Here is a 26,288-nt window from a genome sequence, read left to right as displayed (position 1 = left end):
TGTGGTGTTGCTTTTCTATACTATTAGTTCTTATTTGCCATTGTTTTCTATAAACCACCTTTTTCTCATTCTCATACTATTCCCTCCCCATTTTTCTCCTGTTCACTTCCTTCTCTTTCCAGGAGCTCGCCAGCACTTGCCATTTTCAAGGTTTCTCCCATTGAATATTTGTCTTTTAGATTATTATCCACTGGTATCTTTTTAGTTTTCAAAGATCTTCAGTCCCCTTCTAGAAACCCTTGCCAAGATTAGTATTCCTCCTTTATAATGTTTGCTAACTGTAGCTGTGATCAATGAACTTCTGGAGTGGGTTCATTTTGAAGTGTAATAGTCTATCTCTACAAGTTATTCTCTTCTCTTACCAGATTCATTCTATCATTTCATTAACAAGCTAATGTTTTATAATTTATTGTAATTTATTGCTAAGACAATGGAAATTTTCCTTCAAAGAGTTTCTGAAAAAAAATATGAGTTTTCTTGGTGAGTTCTTTAAAAGTGAGATATTTTCTTAATAAGTCCTTATAAGTTAAAAATAAAAATATATATTTAGGAATATATATAAAGAATTAAAATGAAGGAAAGAAGGGAGGGAAGGAGGGAGGGAGAAGAGCGAGAGGAGGGAAGGAAAGAAAGGAAGGAGAGAGAGAGGGAGAAAAGAAAGGGAAGGAAGGAAGGAAGGGAGAGAGGGAGGGAGGGAGGGAGGGAAGGAGGGAAGGAAAGAGGGAGGAAGGAAGGGAGGGAGGAAGGGAGGAAAGCAGGAAGAAAGGGAGGAAAGAAGGAAGAAAGGGAAGGAAGAAGGGAGGAAGAAATGGAAGGAAGAAGGAAGGAAGGAAGGAAAGAAGGAAGGAAGGAAGGAAGGAAGGAAGGAAGGAAAGAAGGAAGGAAGGAAAGAAGTAAGGAAAGAAAGAAGGAAAGAAGTAAGGAAGGAAAGAAGGAAGGAAGGAAGGAAAGAAGGAAAGAAGGAAGGAAGGAAGGAAGGAAGGAAGGAAGGAAGGAAGGAAGGAAAGAAGGAAGGAAGGAAGGAAAGAAGGAAGGAAGGAAAGTAGGGAGGAAAGAAGGAAGGAAGAGAGGGAGGGAGGGAGGGAGGGAGGAAGGAAAGAAGAAAGGGAGGGAGGGAGGAAGGGAAGGGAAGGAGGAAAGGAAGGGGAAGAGAAAGAGAGGGAGTTAATACAAGGATCAAATAAAATAGTCTATGAAGCCCTATTAAAAAACTTTATTTTACAAGTAAGAATATTAAGTGTTATTTTGTATCAAAAATTGCCCTTTCTGTGACTTTTTTTAAAAAGAAGTTTTTAAATATATCTATTCCTGGAAACTATAAATCTTTGCTTTAAGTTGCTAAAATCTTAGTATGAATAATTTGATTTTCTCCCGTGGGTCCATGAGAACTTTGGGAGATCAAAAAATGAAAAAAAAAATGCTAAAAAGGGGAGAAAAATTTTGCTCAGGTTTGGATCTGGGTACTGGCTAATAAAACACCCTGTAAAGGTACCAATGGAAAGTTTTTCTCAATTTCATAAGACCACAAGTTGGTGACTAAGGATTTCTTTTTTTTTTTTTAATTTTCAATGGTTCATGTTTAACCTATATTGGATTTCTTGCTGTCTTGGGGAAGTGAAAGGAAGAGAAGAAGAGTGAAAAGTTTGTAACACAATATTTTACAAAAGTAATTGTTGACTACCTTTGCATGTATTTGGGAAAATAAAATACTATTAAAAAAAGAAAAAGAAGATATAACAAAATAAAAATTCTAGCCCTTCAAAGGAGGAGGAGAAGAACCTTTGTTTTATCTTAACAAGAATGATTTAGTCAATGAAGAATTAAACTGAGATTCAAAGGACCTGGATTTTTCTGCTTGCAATGCATGAGTTTTTTCTGGGACTTAGAATTAATTCATCTGTGCTTCTTTTTCTCTCTCTTTGAGACAAAATCAATTATTTTTGTTTCCTTTCTTGCCAGAGATTCTGATGATAAAAGGTATAATATTAATAGAAGTTCTCTGAATCCATTATACTTTATAACATGGGAAGCATCCTCCAAGTAACAGAGTAGAACATAGCTGCATTACATGTAACATATTTTTTTTTTCTTTAACCTATCCTGAGTCATTTTTGAAATCTTTCCCTTTGAACCCAGAGTGAAGAATGTTATATGAATGGAAAGTTCAACTTGAAAAGAGCCTTAGAGTTACTCTAAAGAAGCTCCTAAGTTTAATTTAGGAATATTCAACAGATACTATGATTGTCACTTCATCCAGAATAAAGAAGCTATTCTCAATTCAGTTATGGAGGTGATTTTTTAAAATATTGAGCTTAAAAAATGGGGAAAAAAATGAAAATGACTATCATGGTTTCCAAAATAGGGAGCACTTTCTGAAAAACAAAAAGCAGGAGGTGCCAATGAACTGTATGTCATTTAGTCTCATTAAGGAACTGTTACTATGCAGATTGTTGATAGGATTAGATGTCACAGAGGGTCTAGCTTTCATCACAACCTGTCATGTCAAATTCTTTAATTGCAGATATCAGATTCAGTGCACGTAAATGTTTTCTTGACTTTCTCTACTTTCATGTCAATACTTAAAGAGCCTGTACTTAAGACATCTTACGCTAGGAAATAGCACAGTTCAACCAAAAATTTAACAGAACAAAAGTCTTCCAATCTGGGTGACCACCAACTGAAATCCTTTTGATCTGTGCTTCTCCTGAATGGCCTGGGATTTTATTCATCCAAACTAGAAGGAATTTTGTTATGGGATTATATTCTTTCCCTTATGAAAATTGATATGATAAGTGAGTGGTAGACCATGGATCACCTACTCTAGAGGTGGGCAGAGAACCACTGAGCTCTGTTTTTTTTATCAGACAGGCTTACTGAGTTGATGGAATCATTTGGAAAGAAAACGAAACATGTTGGAAATTACTATGATGACTTTTAGCTCTATTGCATCTACCCAAGAAGAGTGCTTTATCCTCTTCCTCTAATATCTGGCCACACAGTTCAGTATGAATAAGTCAAATTGACTTGATCCAGATAAAATAGATGACATGGTAACAGAAAAGAAAAATGTAGAGTGTATGGAGAAAATTACTTCAGTCCCTCAACCAAAATATTCCTTAATGAAGGAATTCCATCTTTGAAAACTAATTCGCAGGATTTCGGAATTGAAGCATATGCTGGGTATTGATATACACTGATATGAAATTTTCAGTCCTTATGATTACTAAGAGTTTTTTTTTCCTTTCCTTTGCAATCTTTTTTTATTCAATTATTTATTCAGCAAGATAAGATAGTGGATAGAGTATTAGACTTGGGGTCAGGAAGACCTGTATTCAAATCTCACCTATGAGACATACTATCTGATCATAGGCAAGTCATTTGATTTACTTTTCAGCCTCAGTTTCCTCATCTCATTATTTTATCATATGAGGATAATGATTACATCTATCTTTCAGGATTGCTGACAAAATCAAATGAAATATGTTTTGCAAACTTTAAGGCACTAGATATTGCTAATTATTTTAACTTGATGTGATACTTTTTTCAGTACCCCTCAAATAACACCAGCTACTCAAAGATAAGGTACAGCAGAAAAAAAAAAAGAATGGCTGCAGCACAAAATCTGAATTAAGATTCTACTTCTGACATTTAATATGTATGACCTTGCAAGACTAACATAACCTCTGTGAATCCCATTTTGTAAAAAGTTGAGTTTTAGGTTATATATCGCCTGAAATTCTTTTCACCCAAGCATCTATGATGCTAAGAGATTTCAAATAGCAGTAAATCCTACTTCTAAGAGAAAAGAAGAATAAATCACTTCCTTTTTGAAGGCATTTTAAATCAATCCACTTAGAGAAGATAGAGTTTAGTGTAAGAAGTCATATCCCATGCAAGAAAAGGAATTGTTGGTAGTATAGACTTTTTTGTTTTTTCAGTTAGTTGGCTATTTGGTTTTTAGAAGAATAAATCTTAATAAGATTGCTTAATATTTTCTTTTAAAACTGGATACTGACTTTTCTACATCTACAAAAATATTAGGACTAATGCTGGAACATTTTAAATGAAAAATTAAGAAAGAGCATGAATCAAGGAAAATCAGAAAGTTGGTTTTTTCCTCCTAAAAAAATAGGAGAGTAGATTAGGTCAAAGGAGAGAAATAAACATCCTCCCAAATTGACCATGGATGTATGACATATTATAGAGCAACAACAAAATTCATTTTAGTACACTGTCAGTACTATAACATAGCATGATTTATGGAATGTCATTAGAGAATGATAGCTTTATGTAGAGATCTTTGAAATTCATAACATACTTTACATACATAAATTGTTGAGTTTCACAAAGCCCATGTAAGTTAGATTGTGTTATTGTCATCTTATCGATGAGACTGAGGCTTAGTGAGGTCCCAGAACTGGTTCATGATCACACAACCAATAAGCATTAGAAGGTAAAAGTAAGCCTAAATCCTTTAGACTTCAAGGAAATATAGGACTTGGGGCACTTTATCATCCTGCTTAATTTAAAATGTTCTCACTGTCCTTGTAAGTATCAGAGGTAGAATTTAAATTTTTGTCTTTCTTATTCCAAGTCTAGCATTCTATCCACTACATAAAGACACATGAAATAAATGTCAGTCAATGAACCAAGAAGAGAGAATAATTAAACACTTAGGCCTAGGATTCAAGTCATTGCGGCTGATTACACAAGAAATTAGGATATGTCCAACTCCATGAGGCAGAAGCTCATCTACTTGCATAAAAAGGCCATGCAAAATGACATTTTTGCCAATCAGTGAGGCCCATCCTTGGCCTTTTGTTCACCATAGTATATCCAGGGCATGCTGGACATCTTGCTCCATTAATTAAGAGCTCCATTAATTCAAGGATATGCATTAGTCATGATTGATAAAGTGCTGTGAATTCCCTCACAGTTCCTATCACACCCTGTGATAGGATTTCTCCACAACTCGATGACTCCATGGCAACATCACCATACCTATATCACTCAAGAACATCCATGGCTTCCCACTCTATTTCTGACATTGATAAAGTGTCAGAGCTAAAATTAAAATGGAACTTTTTAGAGCATTATTGTGTTGAAGGCAGTCTAGAAGAAAAATTAGAACTATTCCCTACAGGGAAAGCAATTGTCTCCATTTTTATCAGCAGATACTGATAAGGAGCAAAGCTGGAGCCAGGATGTTGCTTAAGTCTAATAGAAGGAAAGTAAAGTTGAAGAGATCCTTAGACTCCTTAAAAGAATTAACAAATCAAATTGATGATTGTTCATGCAATATTAAAATTTTTTCTTTTACTTCATTTCAAAATGTACCTCCTTCTTTTGGGAATAAGCTAGGTCAGTCTGGCCAAATGGAGACTAAATTTGGGAGGATGTAAAGGAAGAAAAGCTTAAAAAGATGAGACAGGAAAATATCTTAGGATTCAATCCCCAGGAACAGGTTTCTTCAAGAAAGCAATACTTCTAGTCCAGATCAATGAATGGAAACTGGAAACAATGAACATTCCCTTTTACCTGGAAGACTTTTTTTAATAAGCATTTAGAGGAAGAAAAAAAGTATTTTAATTTTCATTCATAAATTCATTTTTTTTGTTTTCTTATTTAGAAGAATTAAGTAAAAACAACTTCTTATTCTTCACTTGTGCATATAACCGCAAGAGAACTTCCTTCTCTTCTTGAGTTAATGATCAACCACTGTGACTGCAGTGAACAAAATCAAGAACAACAAAAATATACACTTTATCAAGCAAATAAAATAGAGATCCCATAGTTGTTACTAAAATGTAAATATTGTCGCTTACCTGAATGGCTCTAACATTGGAAGCTGGCTGTTTAGACATATTCAAGAAGTCTTATCCCTGAAAAACAAGTAAGAAAATGTTAGAGCCTGAAGCATTCAGATTCTCCACCTTGATAAACTGGAATTTAACTCATAATTCTACTGGGCAGTCATACCTTTCACTGGTCATATATCCTTTCAGTCTCAGTTTTCAAAGTTACTTAGCTATTCCCTTTTCAAATACCTAAGGGAGAGGGAACACCTGAGCTTTCCTTATAAATGATTCATAGGAAGAAATGATGATCTCCCTTGCACCTAATGTTAATGAGAGGCAATCAGAAACTATCATCTCCTTGCCCCATCCTGCCCATATAAGGAGAGCAAAGAAAAACCATTGTAGGTGGTGACCGTCCATTACCATTGTGGGTAGTGACCCTCCATTTTTATCTATCTCCATGGCAAGCTTTCCACTTAAAGCTGGACTTGGTGAATGAGGAAGGTGATGAGAAACACTCCCCTGAACTTCTCTGATACTTGTTATCTAAATCATCCCGCTGGTGTTGGGCTGCTCTGTTATTAGTTGTAACTTTATGTGCTTTACTCACCCTCATTAGATTGTGAGTTTGGGGAGGTTCCATTTTATTTCAGGGTGCTCAATGTCTACCACATTGTCTTGCACACAGAAAGTAACTATTAAATGTTTATTTGAATAATAAAATCTTAATGGGCAGCTAGGAGGTGCAATGGATCCAGTGCCAGCCTTGGAATCCGGAGGACCTGAATTCAAGCATGGTCTCAGTCACTTAGTAGTTGTGTGACCCTGTACAAGCCATTTAACCCTGTATGCTTCAGTTTCCTCATTGTAAAATGAATTGGAAAAGGAAATAACAAACCACTTTCAAACATTTGCCAAGAAAACTCCAAATAAAATCACAAAGAATCAGACTTAACTGAAGATATAGAATTGGAAAGAAACTCAGAGGCCCTCTAGTCCAATTCCCTAATTTTATAGATGAAAATGTGAGATCATGAAGATTAAGTGATTTGCCCACTTAAGAAAACAATTGTATGTTCTTTAATTTTGTGCGTGTCTTTTTATCTACTGACCCTGTATCTTGTTTCTTCATGTTTACCACAGTACTACAGTACCTTACACATAATACTTAGAAATGCATGGATTTCAGTGCCAGAAAACACTTTAGTGATAATCTAGTTAAATCCTTATTTTTATAGTTGAAAAAATTGATATCTTCATCAAATTTTGGTTGATTTCTTTTGGATTTTAACAAGCATTGTTTCTCTCCTTTTAACAAGAAAATACTACCCTTAAAGGGTATAGTTTTTAATCTCATATTTGTATATCATTCAAAGTTCTTAAAATATTACCTTCATAATTCTGTGATGTAAGTATTGTGAGTATAATAATCACCGTTTTACAAGTAATGTAAGGCTGAGAGGTTACGTGGCTTGCTTAAAGTCACACAGCTAGTAATTGCCCAATTTCAAATGGCCAAATTCAGTTTTCCTGCCTACAAGTCCAATATCCGTCTTACTATACCTTGTAGCATTTCAGTTTAATTAATGTTACATCATTTGTTTAAATCTCTGAGATCTGGAAAGTTCTTTCTTAGTACTGGACTTTCTCCACGCTAGTCCACAGTATGTTTGGAAAGAGAACCAGGTTTGCAATAAGAGAGATTTAGAATCTACTTAATAATTTTGTCATTTGGGAAAGGGGTGGACAGAGAAAGAGAAGAAGAAAAAAAAGTTTGTTAATTGAAAATAGATAAAAGTGGATCACTCAGAGGAAGCTCCCTCTGAACCAGGAAGGAATATCAAACAGGAAAGGTTCTGGAAGGTGACAAACCTCAAAGACAACATTCTAAGAAAAGGCTTCTGCCAATTCTAGTCTTAAGACCCTTTGCTGGAAAAAGTACTGTAACACTCCAACTAGAAAGAGCACCAATACCCAGCCAAGTTAAAGTTTGGAAGGGATGAAGATAGCAACTATCCACCAAAAAAATGAACCAAGGCAACACAGAAGATTGACCTGTCCAGTATACCTCCTGAGAAGAGCCCAGTGGCTGAGTGACTGCCTGTTCAGTTATTAGCAGCCAAGCCTAGTGAGAAGCTAGTTTAACAGCCAAGTGACCTATTTGGCACAAACACCAGATTGGCCATCCAGCGTCCCCTATAAGGAGAGCTGTCCATCCAGCAGAAATGCCATGCCCTGCAAGAAGCCAGTCCAGTTGAACATCATCGGAGCATCATTGGTACCATAACAAGTGGCAAAATTCATGAGATTCTCTGGAAAAGAAAAAGCATGAAGGCTCTGCTCATAAAGTGTTGTGAATTGTTTATGCATGTGTACCTTAATGCTATTGTACTGGAAAAGACCCTGGCATTAGGAAAGATTGAAGGCAAAAAAGAAAATGGGATGGCAGAGGATAATATGGATAGATAATGTCATGAAAACAACAAACATGAGTTTGCACAGACTTTGGAAGATGATGGAAGAGAGAAAGGCCCGGCATACTATGGTCCATGGGATCACAAAGAGTTGGACATGACTGAATGAATAGCACCAACTTTGTCTATGTTAACTCTCCCCATATGAACTATGGGTATATTTGTGAGAAACCATGCCTCACATTTTGGAAGAAAATGCTTTGTAAATATTGTACTTGCTCTGCCAATTGAGTAAATTCCTTTTCTTAAAAAATTAATAAATAACTGCATCATTTTGGGAAAATCATTTAGTTTCAAACTCTCGGTTTCCTCATCTGTAAAATGACGTTAAAAATTCTGTCCCCAACTCCATCAAAGGGTTACTATGAAACCAAATGAAATAATTTCAATATCTCCACTGGTTGAAATCCTCCCTTAAAGAAATCCCAGCTTAGGCGCTACTTTCTAAAGGACATCTTCTCCAGTACTCCAGTTCCCTCCATACCTAAGTCTTTCCTGTTCTCTAAAGAACTTTTAGGTTCTTTACATACTAAGGATTTAGAGCTGGATAAGAGTTTTTCAGGTCATCTAGTCCAATTCCCTCATTTGTAGGTCCTTAAAATTGGCTTACCCAAAGTCACATAGTTAGTAAAGTACAGAGCTTAGTTTTGTACATAGACATTTATACATTTTCTTATTTCAGAGCCAGTTCCCTTTCTAATATTCCTTGTTATACTGATCATATTCTAATTTATATTCAAGCAATCTGTGTGCATGTTTTATCCCTGCCTCCTTAGACTGTAAGTACTTTGAGGACAAAGTTTGTTTGTAATTTTCTCTGTGTATCTTCAGTGTCTTGCACAGAACAGCTTGTTAAGAAATACTTGTTGGCATTATAGGATCATAAGAGTATTATAAATCTCAAGCTGTAAGGAATATCAGAGGCCATCTAGCTCAATCTTCCCCATTTTAAAGATAAGGAATCTCAGTCCCAGGGTGAATTGACTTGACCAATATTATATAGACAGAAGTGGCTTATACTTTCATTTTGTATCTCTAGAATATTCTTTGTTGCTAATAACTGTAGGTTCATAAAGGTTTCCTGAATTTAATTTATGTGTAGAGGTAGCCATGGCACAAAGAGTCAAACCCAATTGGTGAATGATCCAGGAAAAGTAATCCATTCCAAAGGTTTAAGAGGAGAAGACAATATGCCTTTCTCTCTTATTCTCCTTCAGGTGTATTCCCCCAAGGTTCTTCTAGCTTTCCTTTGGAATTCAAGTAGGAAGAATATGGGGAGATTTCTCCCTAGAAGCAACAATGGGAGTCAAACATTGAACAGTAGGAGCCCAAAATTGTATTCTTAACTGCCTCTTCTGCTTTATGTTTCTTTCTCTGAGCACAGGGCAACATATAGCAATCCTAAGAGATAGCTATTTCCAGCTTCAGTGATGGCTCATGATTACAAGATCTGGATACCAGTTGATCAATGGAAAGAGAGAACTGAATGTATACTTCTCCTGGAAGAAAAGACGACCGCTGCCTGGGGAATTAGCTGTGCCCTGGTTGGCCAAAAGAACTGTACTCCAGGTAATTTTTTTTCAAATCTTGCAGACTAAAATGAAAATGACATCTGTTAGCAGTCCCACAACTCTCCTGAGAGTCTGTCCTATATCATAAGAGTATAACAGAGGCATCTGTTGTTCTGAACAAGAAATGGAAAGAAAGTAGATTCCCATTGGTTAGATAATGGCTCAATAAACTGTTGCATATGAATGTAATGGAACATTACACTGCAGCAAGCAAAATAAATAAATAAATGTATGAATAAATAAATAAATAAATAACTGAGCATTAAGAGTACAGAGAAGCATGGAAAAATTTGCATAAATTGATGGAAAATGGATCCAGAAAAGCACTACAATGTACAATGACTGCAACATTGTGGTTTGGAAAGAATCACAAAACAGTTTTAAAATGAATTTCATAATACTATGAAGAATGAGGCAAAAAAACACCTTATCCTGGTCTTTTGCAGAAATGAGGAGGACAGGAAATAGAGAGTCAATAGATTCAGGACACTACATATAAAGTTTGGATTTTTTAAAAAAATATATTATTAAGTTTAATTGAATGTTTTCTTTTTTTTTCTTTTAAAAATCTTTATTTAAAAGGCTGATGGGAGTGGGGAGGGAGTAAAACAGGGGGAAAACCTAAGTGATACAATTACAAAGATTTCAAAATGTATTTCAAAGGAATAAGACAAATTCAGTTGCGTGGAAAGGGGAAGCAGTTATAATGGGGGCTCATATATAGGTATTATTGATAATATGATTTGGTAGATTCTAATTTAAAATAATTATTCTTGCTAATAAGATGCTAAACCACTAGTTAGTAACTAAATATAGTTGCTAATCTATTTCAGAGGGAGTTCAAGTGTTAACATTTTCTGCAGGTTAAAATTTCATTGCAAAGTTTCAGTGACAGGATCCTATATAGGCTCAACTTGAGAGTGACTTACTGCCTAACAACAATCAAAGTTCACACTATTTAATAACAATCAAAGTGATTATAAAAACAAACACAAAGTGATTTTTTTTCCTGTCTTGTCTGTAGCTAAAAACAGAATAAATTATGAACATAAATATTGGTACCTATGAACATTGTGGAAGGTAAAGTATAGGAGAAAGGGATTTGTAAAACATGTTTATGTTGTCATGTGTCTACATGAAACAAAACAATCAAAAGAGGAAATGCTACTAATCATTTTTGCCATCAAACCTGCAGGTGGTTGATGTTATGAAGACAAAACAGGTGAATCATTGCCTTGATGTTGTCTAGATACAAGCTTCCTTTATGCACCTTTGTATCTTATTGATATTTTGATTCTTTTTTTTTCTGTTAGCCCATTTCCAGATTTTAAAAGTAATAATGAAACAGTAGATTTGAGGATATGTTTGCTGTATTGTATGTAGTTTGATTGAATGCCACCTCTTTTGTTTTTCTTGCTTGAATTTAAATCAACAAGTATTGGTTAAGTGTCTAGGATGGACCAAGCAGCAGGCTCTAATACAAAGGCAAAATGAAATTTCCCCTGGTTCCAAGGAGTTCATATATAAGTAAATACAACTATATATGTGTGTGTGTATGAGTGTATAGATAGGTATATAGAGAAATATGTATATATAATCTATATAGAAGAAATATGTAGCCATATATATACATATTTATTTATAGATACATATATTAGTATGTATATGTATATATGCAAAGTACATACAAAATTTCTAGAGTTGGTGGGGAAGATAGTAAGAACTAAGAGGAACGTACATTTTCAATGGTGTTGAATTGTTGGATCTAGGACACAATGGAATTCTCAGAGGAAAACTATAGTACTGTGATGTTTAATACATCTATACTCAATAGCTATTTAAAGTCCTACAAATCCACAATCCCCTAATGGATCTTAAATGTATTCAGAAAAATGTAGTTGAAATTAGAAATTAAACAAATTTTAAAAGACCATACTCCAAAAGCACATTTAAAAATATTATTTATAATCTAAGAACATAAACCATATCTTAGAGGTAGTTAAGTGGCAAAATGGATAGAGTGCTAGAATTGAATTTCAAATCTCATCTTTTATACTAACCAATTGTGTGACTGTGTAAGTCACTTAATCTATGCCTGCCTTAATTTCCTTATCTGTAAAATGGAGATAATAATAGCACCTACTTTTCAGGGTTGTTGTGAAGATCAAATGAAATAATATTTATAAAGTGCTTTGTAAGCCATTAAAATCCTATACAGATCTGGCTGTTGTTATTATTATGTTACTAAAGGTGAACGTTTAAGTCTCGAATAATGTTATGATACAGCATGGTATAATTGATAATCATTGTACAAGTGGTTGTGTACAAAAATTTCATTACTCTGTGGCCATGTTGGTGCTTTGTTGCTGTTTAGTCATTTTCACTCATGTCTGATTCTTTGTGAATCCATTTAGGGTTTTCTTGGAAAAGATTTTTTCAGATGAGGAAACTGAGGCAAACAGGGTTAAGTGGCTTGCCCAGAGTCTCACAGCTTATAAGTGTCTCAGGACTGATTTGAACTCAGGAAGGTGAGTCTTTCTGACTCTAGACCTGGCACTCTATACCAGCTCAAGCTGGTAATGATCCTGTCCAAATTTTGCTATATTGGTTCTCAGACTACAAGGATTGAGTACGAGGTGGAAAAATCCCTAAGTCCTAGTCCTGATTCTGGCATGCCTGCTGTATGAGCAGGAACAAGTCATTTAATCACTCCATAACAGACACAGTTATGCACAAGCTGCATCCTGAGAAGATGTTTCCATACAAGAAGTTCCCTGCAGAAATGAACTCACAGATCTGCACCAGAAAGGAGGGTTCTCCCTCAGACAGACAGAGAGACAGATCCAGAGACAGAGAAATGGATGCAATCACAGACAGACAGAGAAGAGAGATAGAGACAGAAAAGAGAGGATAGATGATAGATATATAAATACATACAGAAATACAGAAAAACATAAACACATGGATAGACAGACAGATATGGACAGTTATACAATGAATTTATTTTTAGATGAGGATAATCATGTTAAGAAAGGAAAGGCCGCTGGATTTGGCATCAGAGGACCTGGATTTAAATTACAGTTCAGCTTTGGGTGAGTTACTTTAATTCCCTGATCCCCAATTTTTACATCTATAATATGAGGGAATGTAATTGGACTAGATGATCCCTAATCCTGCTTTCAGTCCTATACTAACTGCTTAAAAAGTGAAAAAGTTCACATGGAGAACCATGAAATTGTTTTTACCAAGTTTTTCATTGTATTATCTGAACTAACACCTAATTTTGATCTGTAATAAGCATCTTCTAAGTCTTCTGTTCCACTAATGTTTTCCCTTGTCTTCTTGTACATTTCTGAGCATTATAGATGGATTATAGTTGGGGGTCAAACCTGCTACACAGTTCAGATATACATACAAATCTCTCTGACACATACCTTAAGCTGTTTTGAATGTCTACAGGAAGTTGGTCAGATTCCAACCCTAACTCCTAAGAGAAGGTATACGAATGACACATTTATATAAATCTCTTAGGCGGCTGTTCCTGCTGTCCTCATTTACTTCCAGAGAAATCAGGGCAAAAGCAGACCAATGAGTAAAAATAGACAATATTTCCTGGCTGTTTCCCTGTCCCTCTGCTCACCTCCATTATTTTACTGAATGCTGCTTCATCTTTCTAACACATTTTCAAACCTTTTACCAAAACTATACCACAGACAGATTTACTCATACCACATCCCAAGGTCTTATAAAGCTCTTTAGTTCAAGAATAATGTCCCTTTTGCTTTTAGTATTCTGCTAAAATTTGGAAACTATATAACCAAAAAATCATCTATTGATTTTGATTTTCAGAAACACCTTACTGAGCTGGATACTCTTCCCAATTTAGGATGAAAAGATGAAGTCTGTCTATTGGCTACTCCACACATTAACATTAACCTTTCATGGATTTTATGCTGAGTCATATAAACTGGAAATTGTGCAAGCCCTATATTTCAGGTATTTAACATTCTCCTTTTAAAGCAAACTTGTTATACATCCTAGCAAAATCATATCAACCAGGTGAATAGTTGTTAATTACATTGGAAGGACTCATAAAAGAAATAAAGCAAGGTTTGGAGAAATTTTTATTAAAAGGTCAAATATAAAGACAAATCTAAAACCCATAGGGAATTATCTTCTGCCTGGCAGTTAAATATAATTCCTGAGAAGGGTGTAGAAAGATGTGCAGCTGTCTGGAGTAACTGACTTCTTGTTCAATTTGCCTCAAATATGCTGACGAAGGGGGGGGGACAGTAGGAAAAATATCCTTATTCTCTCCATGTTTCATAATTTGGTGCTAACAACAACAAAAAGAACAGTCAATAAATGCTACCCTCTTACCCATACTGTATATAGATGCACACTGTTACAACAACAGGATCATCGATAGATTGGACAGGAACTGCACCACTTAAATAGAGGCTAGCATTCAGAAGAATATTAGAAACATTTAAAACTTTTCTGAACTTGAAAAGGTGTAATAACACATAGCCACTGCTTTGCATTGTAGTCAAACAAAAGCAATATTATAAATTTTCTCAAACCACCACCCTTCTGATTAAGCATCATAGCCTCTTAGAAATGAGACCCAAATCTGTTTGCAGCAGTTTGCCTACTTTAATTCATCCCAAATTTACAGCATTTTTTCAGGTCACACTTATTTCATTCCAATACTTTGGCTTTTTTTTTTTTTTTTTTTTTTGGTTGTTGTTTGTTTGTTTCACTAGATAGGAGAAGAGCTTTCAGCTAAACATCCCTTTGGAGCCAAACAAACTTAAAAAAAAAATGCCTAAAAGCCATTGCAATGTACAATCAACTCACAAATCAGCTGCCCCTGTTCCCTGCCAACAAGCAGACAAAGCTGTGAAAGGAGTTACCACTTCAAAGTCATTTATGAAGGAATTCGTCCTAGAAGAAAGCCCAATTTCCACAGCCAACTCCTTTAGCTTACCTGGTTTATTTATTTATTTAGTGCATAAGGGGGGGAAAAAAATCCAAGCAGTCAGGTGAGCGAATACAACAATGCTTCCTGGAGGCTGGGAAGAAGATACTGTCTTCAGTAAGCTGTGATCTTGTTTCTGGTTCTCTTCATGTGGCTGAAATAACTCAAGTGCTCTGTGTCCCAGCCGGCACTGAGAGTCACTCCAGCCTGGAGTAGAACTCTGTTTGGAAGTAAAGTGTTAAAAGAGAATTCCTGTCATTGCTTACAGTTGTTCTTCCTAAATATAGAGTTTGACACAACTCATAACTCCATTCCCTCTAAAAGGCTCGGCCATGCTAAAATCAGGGCTCAAATATCAGTAGTAAGTGTCTAAGAAAACACCTTGGGCTGTTAATTCTCTGGCCTCCTCTTTCTCACAGCTGATGCTGTATCTTTTTATGCAGTCTGAAGGGGGCATTTCAAAGTGTGAGAAATAGAAAGTTTCCAGAACTGGCTCTGTGGGCAGATTGGAGTAAGTGCCCAATGCAAATGTGATCCCAAAGCACTAAAAACAATAAACAGTGTTGATAAGAGGTTTAGGAAAATGTGAAAAGGGTCCAGACTCAATAAATGAGATGACACATACTTAATGTAATACAGGATTATGCAGCTGTTCTCAACTTTTGTTTGTTTGTTGTTTAATGAACTCCTTTGACAATATACTGAAATCAATGCTTCCTTTATCAGAATCATGTTTGTTGTCTACATTCTTAATTGGAAAAAATGCTGTCACTTAGAGATAGTGAAAATAAAGATTAAAAAAAAAATTCAAGTTCACAGACTCATTAAAATCTATCTACAGATCCTGTAAGAGTTAAGAATCCTTGGAATGAATACTGGCTATGAAATCAAAGAATCAAGGTTAAAAATCTTTTACTACTTTTGAGATGTTGGACAAGTCATTTGACTTTCCCTAGATTTTGGTTATTTGTAAGATGAAGAGATTGAAGTAAATGATTACATTCATTAAATAAGCGAGTTTTCATCAGTATTGGCCATTTTGGGGCTTCCCCTTATTCCTAATTCACAAAATTGGCATTTTCACTATACAGTATGTTCCCTTAATACATATATTTTTGAAGGAAAAAATTACAATTGGGAATAATAATTGCAAAAGGAAAACCCATTGTGTTACCATAAAGATAGATGTATTCTACTCTAAGAAAATCTTATGGACAAATCTCCTAATCCACTAAATAGAAAAATTATAATTGGACTTTACAGAAGTTCTGCCCTTTACAGTAGTAGGATTCACTATAGTGCCTTTGAATGGAATGAATTGTCAGTTTGCTTCAGGAAATATTTTGTTGCTCTATTTTGTAGTGCTTTCTTCAGGGTAATCCAAAAGCATTACTGTATTTTTGAGCTTGGGACACATTGTGCTTCAAATATTTCCAGCCCTATGATTTTGTAAACATGAGCACTTCCTTCACATATTACAAACCATTACTCTCAGTACCTTGAGTAGATCATCATTGCTCTGGCCAATCTGATGGTGGCCCTGGCTAAATTTGGCAAGGCTAGTCTTCAGATTAAAGATACCCACAGTCCATCACTGAGCCCCTACTAAAAGCTTTTCTGGCTTGGGAGAATGTACTAGCTTGTGCTTCATTGTTATGGTCTTATGGAACTCATGATGAGATAACACAGGATTTCAGTGGAGGCCTGGTTAAATCAAAATTTAAAAACTATAAGAATAATAGCTTGCAGTTAAATAGTACTTTAAGATTTACAAAGCATTTTATGAACATTTCATTTGATCCTCACAACCATGAGAGGAAGGTGTTCTATTATCCCCATTTTACCAATGAGGAAACTGAGGCAGACAAATTAAAGGACTTACCCAGGATCACATGGCTAATAAATATCTGAAACTAGATTTGAACTCTGGTCTTCCTGAACCCAGTTTCTGCATTCTATTCACTGTGCCATTCAACTGCTCCCAAAACACATTTATTCAGATCTCATTTGACCTAATTTTTTTAAAGGAATAAGAAAAGTTTGACTTGGTTTTGACCAACTTATTAATCAGTTAAATGAAAAGGCAATATTTTGATTCTGTATATTTAGGCATTCAGCTGATTTACATGGCTTGGTTCTGGTTTTTGCCTGATTATTCAGTCTGACTCACGTGCCCATTTAAAATATGATTTGATCTATAAGGATTCATTTTTACATACCACCCTTCTAAAACACATTTCTGTGGTGAGAGAGTTATTCTCCTGCACTTAAAAAACAGGTACAGGCTTTGAAAACCTTAATGCTTTCTCAGAAGTGTTTGGCTTCTCCCATTGAGAACCAGAGAAGTCAACTATAGAAATGACCACCCTGGGCCCCTCTAACAATATACTCAGTTCTGAGATGAGATACTTAAGATTCCCAGGCTTTCACTCCTCACTTTGTACCAACTATCAGAGTCACTTCTTTAGGTTATAATCTCATTGTTTCATAAATCTGAGGCTGAAACATTGTAAATCATCTAGTTTAATCCCATAATGTCATTAGCATGTCTGCATCATAGGATCATAGATTATAGAGCTTGGAAAGAAGGGGAAAAAAACAAGCATTTATTTAGCACTTAATACGACTGTGCTTTATATAATTACTGCTCATTTTATCCTCATAGCAATTTTCTGAGATAGGTGCTATTATTATCCCCATTTTACAGCTGAGAAAACAGAGGCAGATAAAAGGTTAAGTGACTCCACGAGGGTCATACTGTGGCAATTAGAGTCATACTAAGAGCTAGTAAATATCTAATGCTGGATTTGAACTCTAGCCTTCCTGGCTCTAGCATTCTATCCTCTAAGTCACCCAGCTGCTTTCTATCTAGAAGTATAAGTGATTACAGAGTCCAATTCATGGCATCTATAAATTTTCTTTTATTTACTTTATGAATATTCTATAATAAGCATGAATTTATGCTGATACAACATATGTTCTTTAAAGACAAGAACCATTTTCTTTTCATCTTTGTATCTCAAAACCCAACATAGTACAGTAAGTATTTAACAAATGTTCATTGAAATAAAGTTGAGCATATATTTTTACCATGTTTAACATATATTGGATTACTTACTATCTAGAAGAGGGGGTGGAGGGAAGGGAGGAAATTGGAATAAGGTTTTATAGAGGTTAGCATCAAAAATTATCCATGCAAATCTTTTAAAAATTAAAAAGCTTTAATAAAGAAGCACAAAAAAGAAAAAAAGTTGAGTTAAATTTACTATATGAGTTTTAAATATTTAGCTTGTAATGTCAAATTATGACATTAAACTAATAACTATCATCATTTTAAAGTCTCAATTATGACCCTTCTGTCTCAGGCACATTGTCTTCTAAGAATTATTCACAATTTGGGACAAAAACAAGTAAAAAACTAAATGACAACATGGAAAAAAAGAAAATGAAAAAAAATTATTCAATATATAACATCTGTAAAATTGTCTATAAATGGATGCCTCTGAAACACTGAAATAATTGAAAATTGAAATAATCAGCAAAATGAAAATCAATTAGACTAGATGTCAAATTTAAGAAAGAAAAATTATCTTTAATTCCATAGTCTTAGTGACCTGCTTTATATTGCCCAAGTGAGTAGTAATTAAAGATACATTCAAATGTTAGTTAATTTGGGTTTTTTTAAATCTTCACCATGCCTGTCTTTAATGGTAACAGGGTTACTGGTCACCTGTCTTAATGCTTCCTAAAGATGTTTTTCCTTCCTTTTCTAACATGGTCTAATAGTTTGAAAAGGAAAAATAGCATAAGCATATGGTTCAGATATTGAATATTTCCCCCTGTTCACTTCTTACCCTAGAACCATTTCAGAACTTCTTCAGCTTTGGTTAAAGGCATTGATGAATTTCAATGCAATTGCCATTGGAGCTCCTAAGTAGGCATCTAACATATATTAAAGGAAAGAACTCTTGATTTGACAGTAACAAAAAATGAAATTAAACCAATATTATAGATTCTGCTTCAGAATTAGATGTGTTCTCTGACAACATGGAATTCTATCATGAAAAGAATAATATACAGTCATAATATATTTTGGAAATAATTAGATTCTCAATATGAATAACTTTTTTTTTTACTTCAGACAAGGAGAAAAAAATGATGATTTCATTTCATGTATTGCCAGGAAAAAACTCCTGAGGCTGCCTACGAGTAGAAGAACAAACATAAGTAGGATGGAGTATCAAGAAAAATAAAGGGTTTTTTTTTGTTTGTTTTAAATTTCCTTTTACTGGCAAAGACAGGCCCAAAGTCTGAAAAACTTTATCAGTTTGCTGAGATATGTGTGTACCCATACAACACATCTATACATCCATAACATGTGTAGGATACTATATATACTATGCATAATATATATACATGTGAATATATGTATTACACACATATATAGTTACATATACACATATACACACATACACATATCTATATCTAAGTATGTCCTCTTTGCCTCAGTTTCCCCATCTATAAAATGAACTAGAGAAAGAAATGTCAAACCACTCCAGTATCAAGAAAACTCCATATAAGGTCACAAAATTCACACTGGACATGACCAAAAAACAACTGAACTGAAAACACAAGGGGAGAGTCAATAATGTTTCCCCTTGACTTAGATTTCTCTCAGTGCCTTTCCCACTTCTACTCCCTCAAATATCCATGAAATAATATAATTCAGAAATTAGAAGATCCCAGAAACCCAGACAGTTGTTACTTAAATAGATTCTACATAGAAAATGACTAGATGTAGTTTAGTCATCATAGATTAAAGTCAAAAAACTTATAGAATTTCTAACTTAAGCTAGGGTGAGGTATAAGACAACTGTCCAGAAAATTCAGTTCAAAAAAGAAATTTGAGCCTAATGGGGCATTAGGTTTTTAGTCATTGATGGGATTCATGAATTATGGTTTTGAGTGACTGACCCACAGAGTATCTTGAATCTGGGGGAGCCTAATCTGAAGGACCCATTCTACAAAGTGCAGAGTTTCCTCCGATCCTATGATCTTGAATATTGCCATTGATAAATAACATTGAAGAAGCTAGGTGGTATTAGTCATAGATCATTAGGCTGAGAGTCTAGAAGATAAGTTCAAATTTAATTTGCCCAAATACTGGACAATTCAACTTCTGTCTGCTTCCATTTCCTCAATGTTAAAATGAGGATAGCTCCTATTTCCCAGAGTTTTTATGAGGAGATATCTATAAAAACCTTTGCATTATACCTGACACATAGTAGGTGTCTAATTAAATGCTTGTCTCCTTCCTTCCTTTCTAATGTTCATTCTTATTTTACTTTTCTTTCCTTCTATTTTCTTTTCCCCTCATATGTCTAGGAGCCAGTCATGTATAAAGTTTGCACTTAGATTTGTATGCTAAATTTAGACAAAGAAAATGGCCTTTGTTCATTATGCAAGAAAAACATTTTGCATTATGGATTATAACAGGGAAAAATCAATGGATATAAATATATTGTCCTTTGCTCTCTTTCCAGTGTTTATAAGCTATTAACAATTAACTCTTGGAAGCCCATTCTTGGAGAGCACCATATTTGTAGCTGATATATTCCTCATGGTCTGCTTTGCCAGTTTTTTTAAGGGGAAAGGGGGGAATTGGTCCTCAAGTAATAATCCTTCCCCCAAACACATAGTAGATGCTTAATAAATGCTTACTGAGTGACAAGTTATGTTATTATAGGTTAAATTATTTACATATGTGTCATATCCCCAATTAGACTGTCAGCTCCATGAGGGCAGGGACTGTTTCTTGCCCACACTATACTACCTAGGATAAGGGTCTGACATAGCAGGCATTTAATTTTGGTAAAGTGCTTTTAACTGTGTCACAATATTAACATAGTCTAATGTTAATTACATACATTTTTAGGTCTGTTGCTTCAAAGCTGCTAAATATCACTTGACATATTTTCTTTTGTTTATAAATACATTGTGCCTTTTATTATGGCACTGCAAACACTCTGAGACAGGTACATGTTGCTATATCACTTATTACTTTCATTTAGAAAATGTGTATTATAGTGAACATCTGGAGGGTTTTCAGACTAATCTCAACTGTTTCCTTCTACTCGAGACCTACCCTAATCCCTCTAATTGCTTGCACACCTTCTCCTCCATTATCTTTTTTTATTTATGAGGGAAATTCACTCATTCTTCCTAATTTCTTAGAAAGAAGCAATTCATAGTTTGACACATGTTGACAAATGTTGAAAATAGAGCCACTTAGAAGAAGGGACAATTTCATCTTTTTTTTTTGGACAGAGGTGTACATTTACTGTAAATTAAAGGCAGGAAAAGGGAATAAATATTTTTATTAGGTCTCCTATGTAATAGGAGCATTACTAAGAACTTTAAATGAATATCTCATTTGATTTATACCTAAAAGACACCAAATAAATGATTTTCAAATGACCAAATTAAAAACTGTCTTAGAAGACGCTTAGTTAATTTGTAGTAGCAATTTTTGTAGAAGAAGATTTTTCAGAGAAGATTGGGTGTGGAATATTGTATATCCTAAGAGACACAGAGCACAGAATATGAGCATTGAAAGATGCATTCCTGTAGTTCAATCCATAGGAAAAAAAATTCCCCACTATAATATATTCTTTCAATAGATCATCAATCCTCTGCTTAAACACAACTAAGAGGAAAGAACCCATTATCTCTTGAGACATTCCATTACCTTTTTGGACAGCTGTAACTATTAGAAAGTTTTTTTTGCAAATTCAAAACTAAATTTGCCCCTTTGCAATTTCTCTATTCATTGATCATGGTTCTGTCCTCCAAGGGCAAAGAGAGTAAGTCACATTCCTATTTAATTTATGACCCATTTGAGTACTTGGCAATAGCTATCATATCTCCCAAGTCCATATGTTAGTGTTTTCTCTCAAATTATTTTCTCCCATTCAGTTGTTAGTATCTGTTCTCACTATTTTTTAACCTATTGAATAACATATCTCATATGTACCTAGTTATAAGCATAGTCTTCCCCATTAGAATACTTTTTTGAAAGGCAGGGAATTTTTTTTGTCTTTCTTCATGTTTCAAAGCACAGTACCTGGGCCATAGCAAGAATTTAATAAATACTTATTGACTGACTGACTACTCTGAATTAAGCAAAAAAAAAAAAAAACAGTTCTGAATTTAATTATCTTCTTTAGTCTACATCTTTCCAACTTTTCCAAAAGAATACTGTGAGATAATTTATTAAAAGTTTTTTTAAAAATCAGATTATTTGCTGTTTTTAGGAGAAGGTAGAGAGAGAAGAAGGGTAAAAATGTGGAATTCAAAATTTTATAAAAGAAAAATATCTTTACATGTAATTTGAAAAAACAAAATATTATTATTTTAAAAAGGAAAAAATCCAAATTAACTATATCCATAATATTCCTCTAATTTACTATCAAAAAAGGAAATGAGGTCAGTCTGAAATGATATTTTTGTTTTATTTATTTTATTTTTAATTTATGAAATATAGAAAAATAAAAAATGATTGCTTGTGAAACTGCAATCTATTATATACAATTTGTTATTCCTTTTAAATATATAAAAAAGTTATCATGTAAATTTCTTTTTTTCCCTTTCTTCTTTTCCCTCTTTTCCTAGAGACAATTAACATTAAATACAAATATACATATACATAAATGTACATATACTTATATATATGTATATATATAATATCATTCTATACATACTTCTATTTGTCAGTTTTTTCTCTAGGTGCAAATAGTTCCTTCATATGTCCTTTGTAATAAATTTGAGTATTTATAATAGTCAATGAAATGATTGAAATATGCTTTCTTGCTGAAGCCACAATGTCTCTGAAATCTGCTGACCTTTCTAAATAGATATACATTAGCCATCTTTTTACTAATCTCTTGGAAAACTTTCCAAAGAATAAGAGTTAAGCTCACTGACCCATACTTTTTCATATTCTGTTTTTCCCCCTTTTGAAATTAGGGACAATATTTTACCCTTCTCCAAAATCATGGCAACTCTACCATTTCCCATAACCTTTCTAGTTAATTATTTGTTACTCAAGTAATTTTTTGTTCCGATATTTCCAGGACAGAGGTCATTTTCTTTGACAGAGGATACAAAAGTAAAATAAGATTTGAGTAGATATTCTTTCTCTCTGTTATCATCATCATTACCCTACCTGTGAAGGGATATGCCAGTAAATATTTAACAACCAACTGGGGGGATATGATTAATATACTTTTAAGTTTTATCTATATTATCAATATTTTTATCATCATTTAAACCTATATAATTGACAAAATAAGAAACCAAGCCCTCATTTGAAGTGATTGCTGATTTCTAATGCAGTAAATGCTCACACAGCAATGTCAAGTATAAACACACATCCTTTCTTTGATCCTCTTTTTTTTTCTCTAAATTTAACTTTTATTTGCTTCTATCTCCTGTACCTTCCTTTTAAAAATGTAAATTGGTTGGAAAGTTGTCTCTGTATCCACATTGGTCTCTTTAGACATACCTCATTTTCCCTTGCTAATTGGAATTGCTTTCCTTTCTGTCTTGAGAATTTAATTCCTGAGCATCTCCTATCCCTCTGAATTGACTTCCTCTGTAAAAATTTAATCCATATGATTCTACTTTTCTTCCCTCTGAACTCTTACAAATCTGTTTTCCCAAAATCTAAGGTATATGTCATATTGTGCCTGCATTTTCTGTTTTTCACTTCCCCCCAAAGTTCCTATTATTTCTGCCTCAGAAACCAATTATTCTCTGCTATTGAGAATTAAGTACAGAATAAATTTGCTCCTTGTTGGTTCCTCCACCTTTTGAAGGATGAAATTATAACTAAGGCAGTTAAGAAGTTATTACTGCTCTGCTATTGTCAAAAATAAAGGTCCAGCAAATAGATGAATAAATTGAAGTGATCTATCACTAGCAATATGTCATGTCATTTGTATCACGTGGTGTTTTCCATACTCCTCATATATTTCCTCTTTCTGCACAGGTGGTCTGTAAATATAGTCCAATGTCAAAATTACTTTTTTTTTCTCTTTGCAGTGCACTTTCTCACTATGGCTCTTAGATTTGATTAAGTATACCTCCTTAACATACAAAAGGCATATTAAAATATGTTACCCTTCCTGGCTCTTATGGATTGGCTGGCTTTTTGTTTGTTTGTTTGTTTATTTGTTTTTGCCAAATAGCTTTTTTGTCTCTTTTTCCTTTAAAAATATTTGTTACAAGGGATGGTTCACTGACAGAAGAAAGGATGGGGTGTGTTTGGAAATAAAAGTGACATAAAACAAAAAATGTCAATAAAAATAAGATTGTTTTATATAAAAAAGGAAAATCATTGTTTTTTGATTAGTCAGTGCTGAACAAACTTTGATTTGAGAACAGAATGGAATGCTATAATGCCATAAAAATAATAAATAACAAGAATTCAAAGAAATGTACTAAAACTTGTGTGCAGAGACAAATGAGCAGAATCAGAAGAACTGTTTACAAGAAGAGCAAAATCATGTTAAAAATAGAACTGGAAGAGACCTTCAGAGAAAAGGTACAGAATGAAGCACATAATTTCCAGAAGCAGTTACTAGTTTTGCCTTACTTTGTTTTTTATTTATCTGTTAAATTGGAAAGAGGTAATTATCAGAAAGTTACAGTAACACAAAAAAGTATCTATAAGAAAAAGTTTTTAAAGCCTCATTTAAATTAGATATATTTTATTGGCCTATATTATTAAAAAGCTTGAAATAAGCATTTTGGGTTTTTTTAAATTATCATATCATGTTGAAATTAACACCCTTAGTTAATACTGTGCAAATTTATTTAAAGTTATGTTTTATTTCAATTTCCTAATATTGCTTCTCTGGCCTAAGCTGCTTTACCTCTGTGATTCATTTCATTTCAATCCTGTAAAGCATGGAAAATCATATCTGTCCTTCTATACTATATAGAAAGCTTACTCATTTCTATGTACTCTGCAAAACTATTTTAATAAAAATATGAATTCTATATTTGAAAATAAATGAGATAATATATTTGAAAATAAATGGATTCCCCTCTGTGGGAAAAGCATTATAGAAACCCTAAGTATTATTGCTATTATTATATATCTGGAATGGGAATGATTAGGTGTGGTCAGCACACAATGCTGCAAATAACCAAGGCACGATCTGCTTGCTGTGTGCTTTCCTTTCTGTCTCCCTATTTCTAACACCACCCTCCCATTCCTTGATGTGAATATAACACTTGCACTAGGATTTAGGGAATGTTGAATCTATGCTAGTCTCAATTCTGCTTCCCTATTTATTCAACTGTTAATATTTTGTTCATTTCTCCCCTGCCTTTCCACACCAAGTATTCCACTGAGTGATATGAAAACAACAGAGTGAAATAAAACAAAGAAAAAAATATTAATAACTGACTTCTATACATATGTTCAAGATTTTACAAGTATTTGATACTTTCAGGATCCATGTAAGATTGAGTGCAACTATAATGGTGCCCAACTTTTAGGTCAGGACTTCAGATCTTTTTCATATCATTGGAAGATTGCTGAAGTCTTTTGACCCAGACTCAGAATAGTATTTGCTATCTATATATATAATGGAAAGAAATGTGAAATTTTTAATTAAAGGTTTGTAAAAAGAAAGTTGTAGATTTTCCCCTAAGTTTACAGACACCACAAAATCTATTCACCTACTCCTTTAGGGATCTGGAGATCTGAGTTGAAAAATTATTGTTCAAATCCTGCCTCAGACACTTTTAAGTTTTGTGACTCTGAGTACCTCATTTAGCCTCTCCAATTTATTAACCTCATCTGTAAAACTGAGAGAACAACAAAAAGGAGATAATATCTCCTTCTTAGGCTTATTGTGAAAATCAAATGATATAAGTAAGGAGCTTTACAAATGTTAAAGTGTTACATAAATGTTTTTTTATTATTATAATATAATTTATAATATATTATATTAATGTCATGTAACATGTTACTATAATTATGTATTCATTTATAATTATAACTAATTACATGATTATAAGTTATAGTATATATAATCTATTATAAACATTTAATATATAAATATAATATGTATAATTATATGTTGCATACAATTATTAATCATTATATTATTAATTATTTGCATCTATCAGCCTAATTTTTGTCATGCACAAACTCCCCTTCTTAAGACTTCAGCATATGGCTCACAATCTTCCTCTCCATTCCAATCTTTAGTAACATTCTCAATCCAGCTCTGGACACAATCCCTTATGCTCCTTCTTCTCTGTCTCACTCCTATTGAACCCACTCTGATGACCTTCCCATATGCTCTAATCCCTGGATCTTCTCCTAGTCTTCATTTCTACCTTTACTTCCTGCCTTTAGTCTTAACCTTCTTTATAGCCACTTCAGGGG

General features: G+C 33.9%; 1 protein-coding gene and 1 long non-coding RNA gene across 4 annotated transcripts in view; one reads left to right on the top strand and one right to left on the bottom strand.

Moving 5' to 3' along the window:
- The window catches only part of SMPX (small muscle protein X-linked), a 47,664-nt gene extending 32,563 nt beyond the window's left edge, over positions 1 to 15,101 (bottom strand). Inside the window, 2 exon segments of the mRNA XM_051985116.1 lie at positions 5,826 to 5,882; positions 14,834 to 15,101. Of these exon segments, the coding sequence (XP_051841076.1) occupies positions 5,826 to 5,864 (39 nt within the window). The 5' untranslated portion in view covers positions 5,865 to 5,882; positions 14,834 to 15,101.
- Positions 12,580 to 26,288, top strand: part of LOC127553974 (uncharacterized) — a 40,496-nt gene continuing 26,787 nt past the window's right edge. For all 3 annotated transcript variants that reach the window (XR_007951863.1, XR_007951862.1, XR_007951861.1), the window contains exons 1-2: positions 12,580 to 12,935; positions 13,693 to 13,839. This is a non-coding gene — a long non-coding RNA (uncharacterized LOC127553974). The remainder of the gene's footprint in view (positions 12,936 to 13,692; positions 13,840 to 26,288) is intronic.

The sequence above is a fragment of the Antechinus flavipes genome, chromosome 3 (assembly GCF_016432865.1).
Source record: "Antechinus flavipes isolate AdamAnt ecotype Samford, QLD, Australia chromosome 3, AdamAnt_v2, whole genome shotgun sequence".
Taxonomy (NCBI): Eukaryota; Metazoa; Chordata; class Mammalia; order Dasyuromorphia; family Dasyuridae; genus Antechinus; species Antechinus flavipes.
This window is presented reverse-complemented; position numbering and strand designations above follow the sequence as displayed.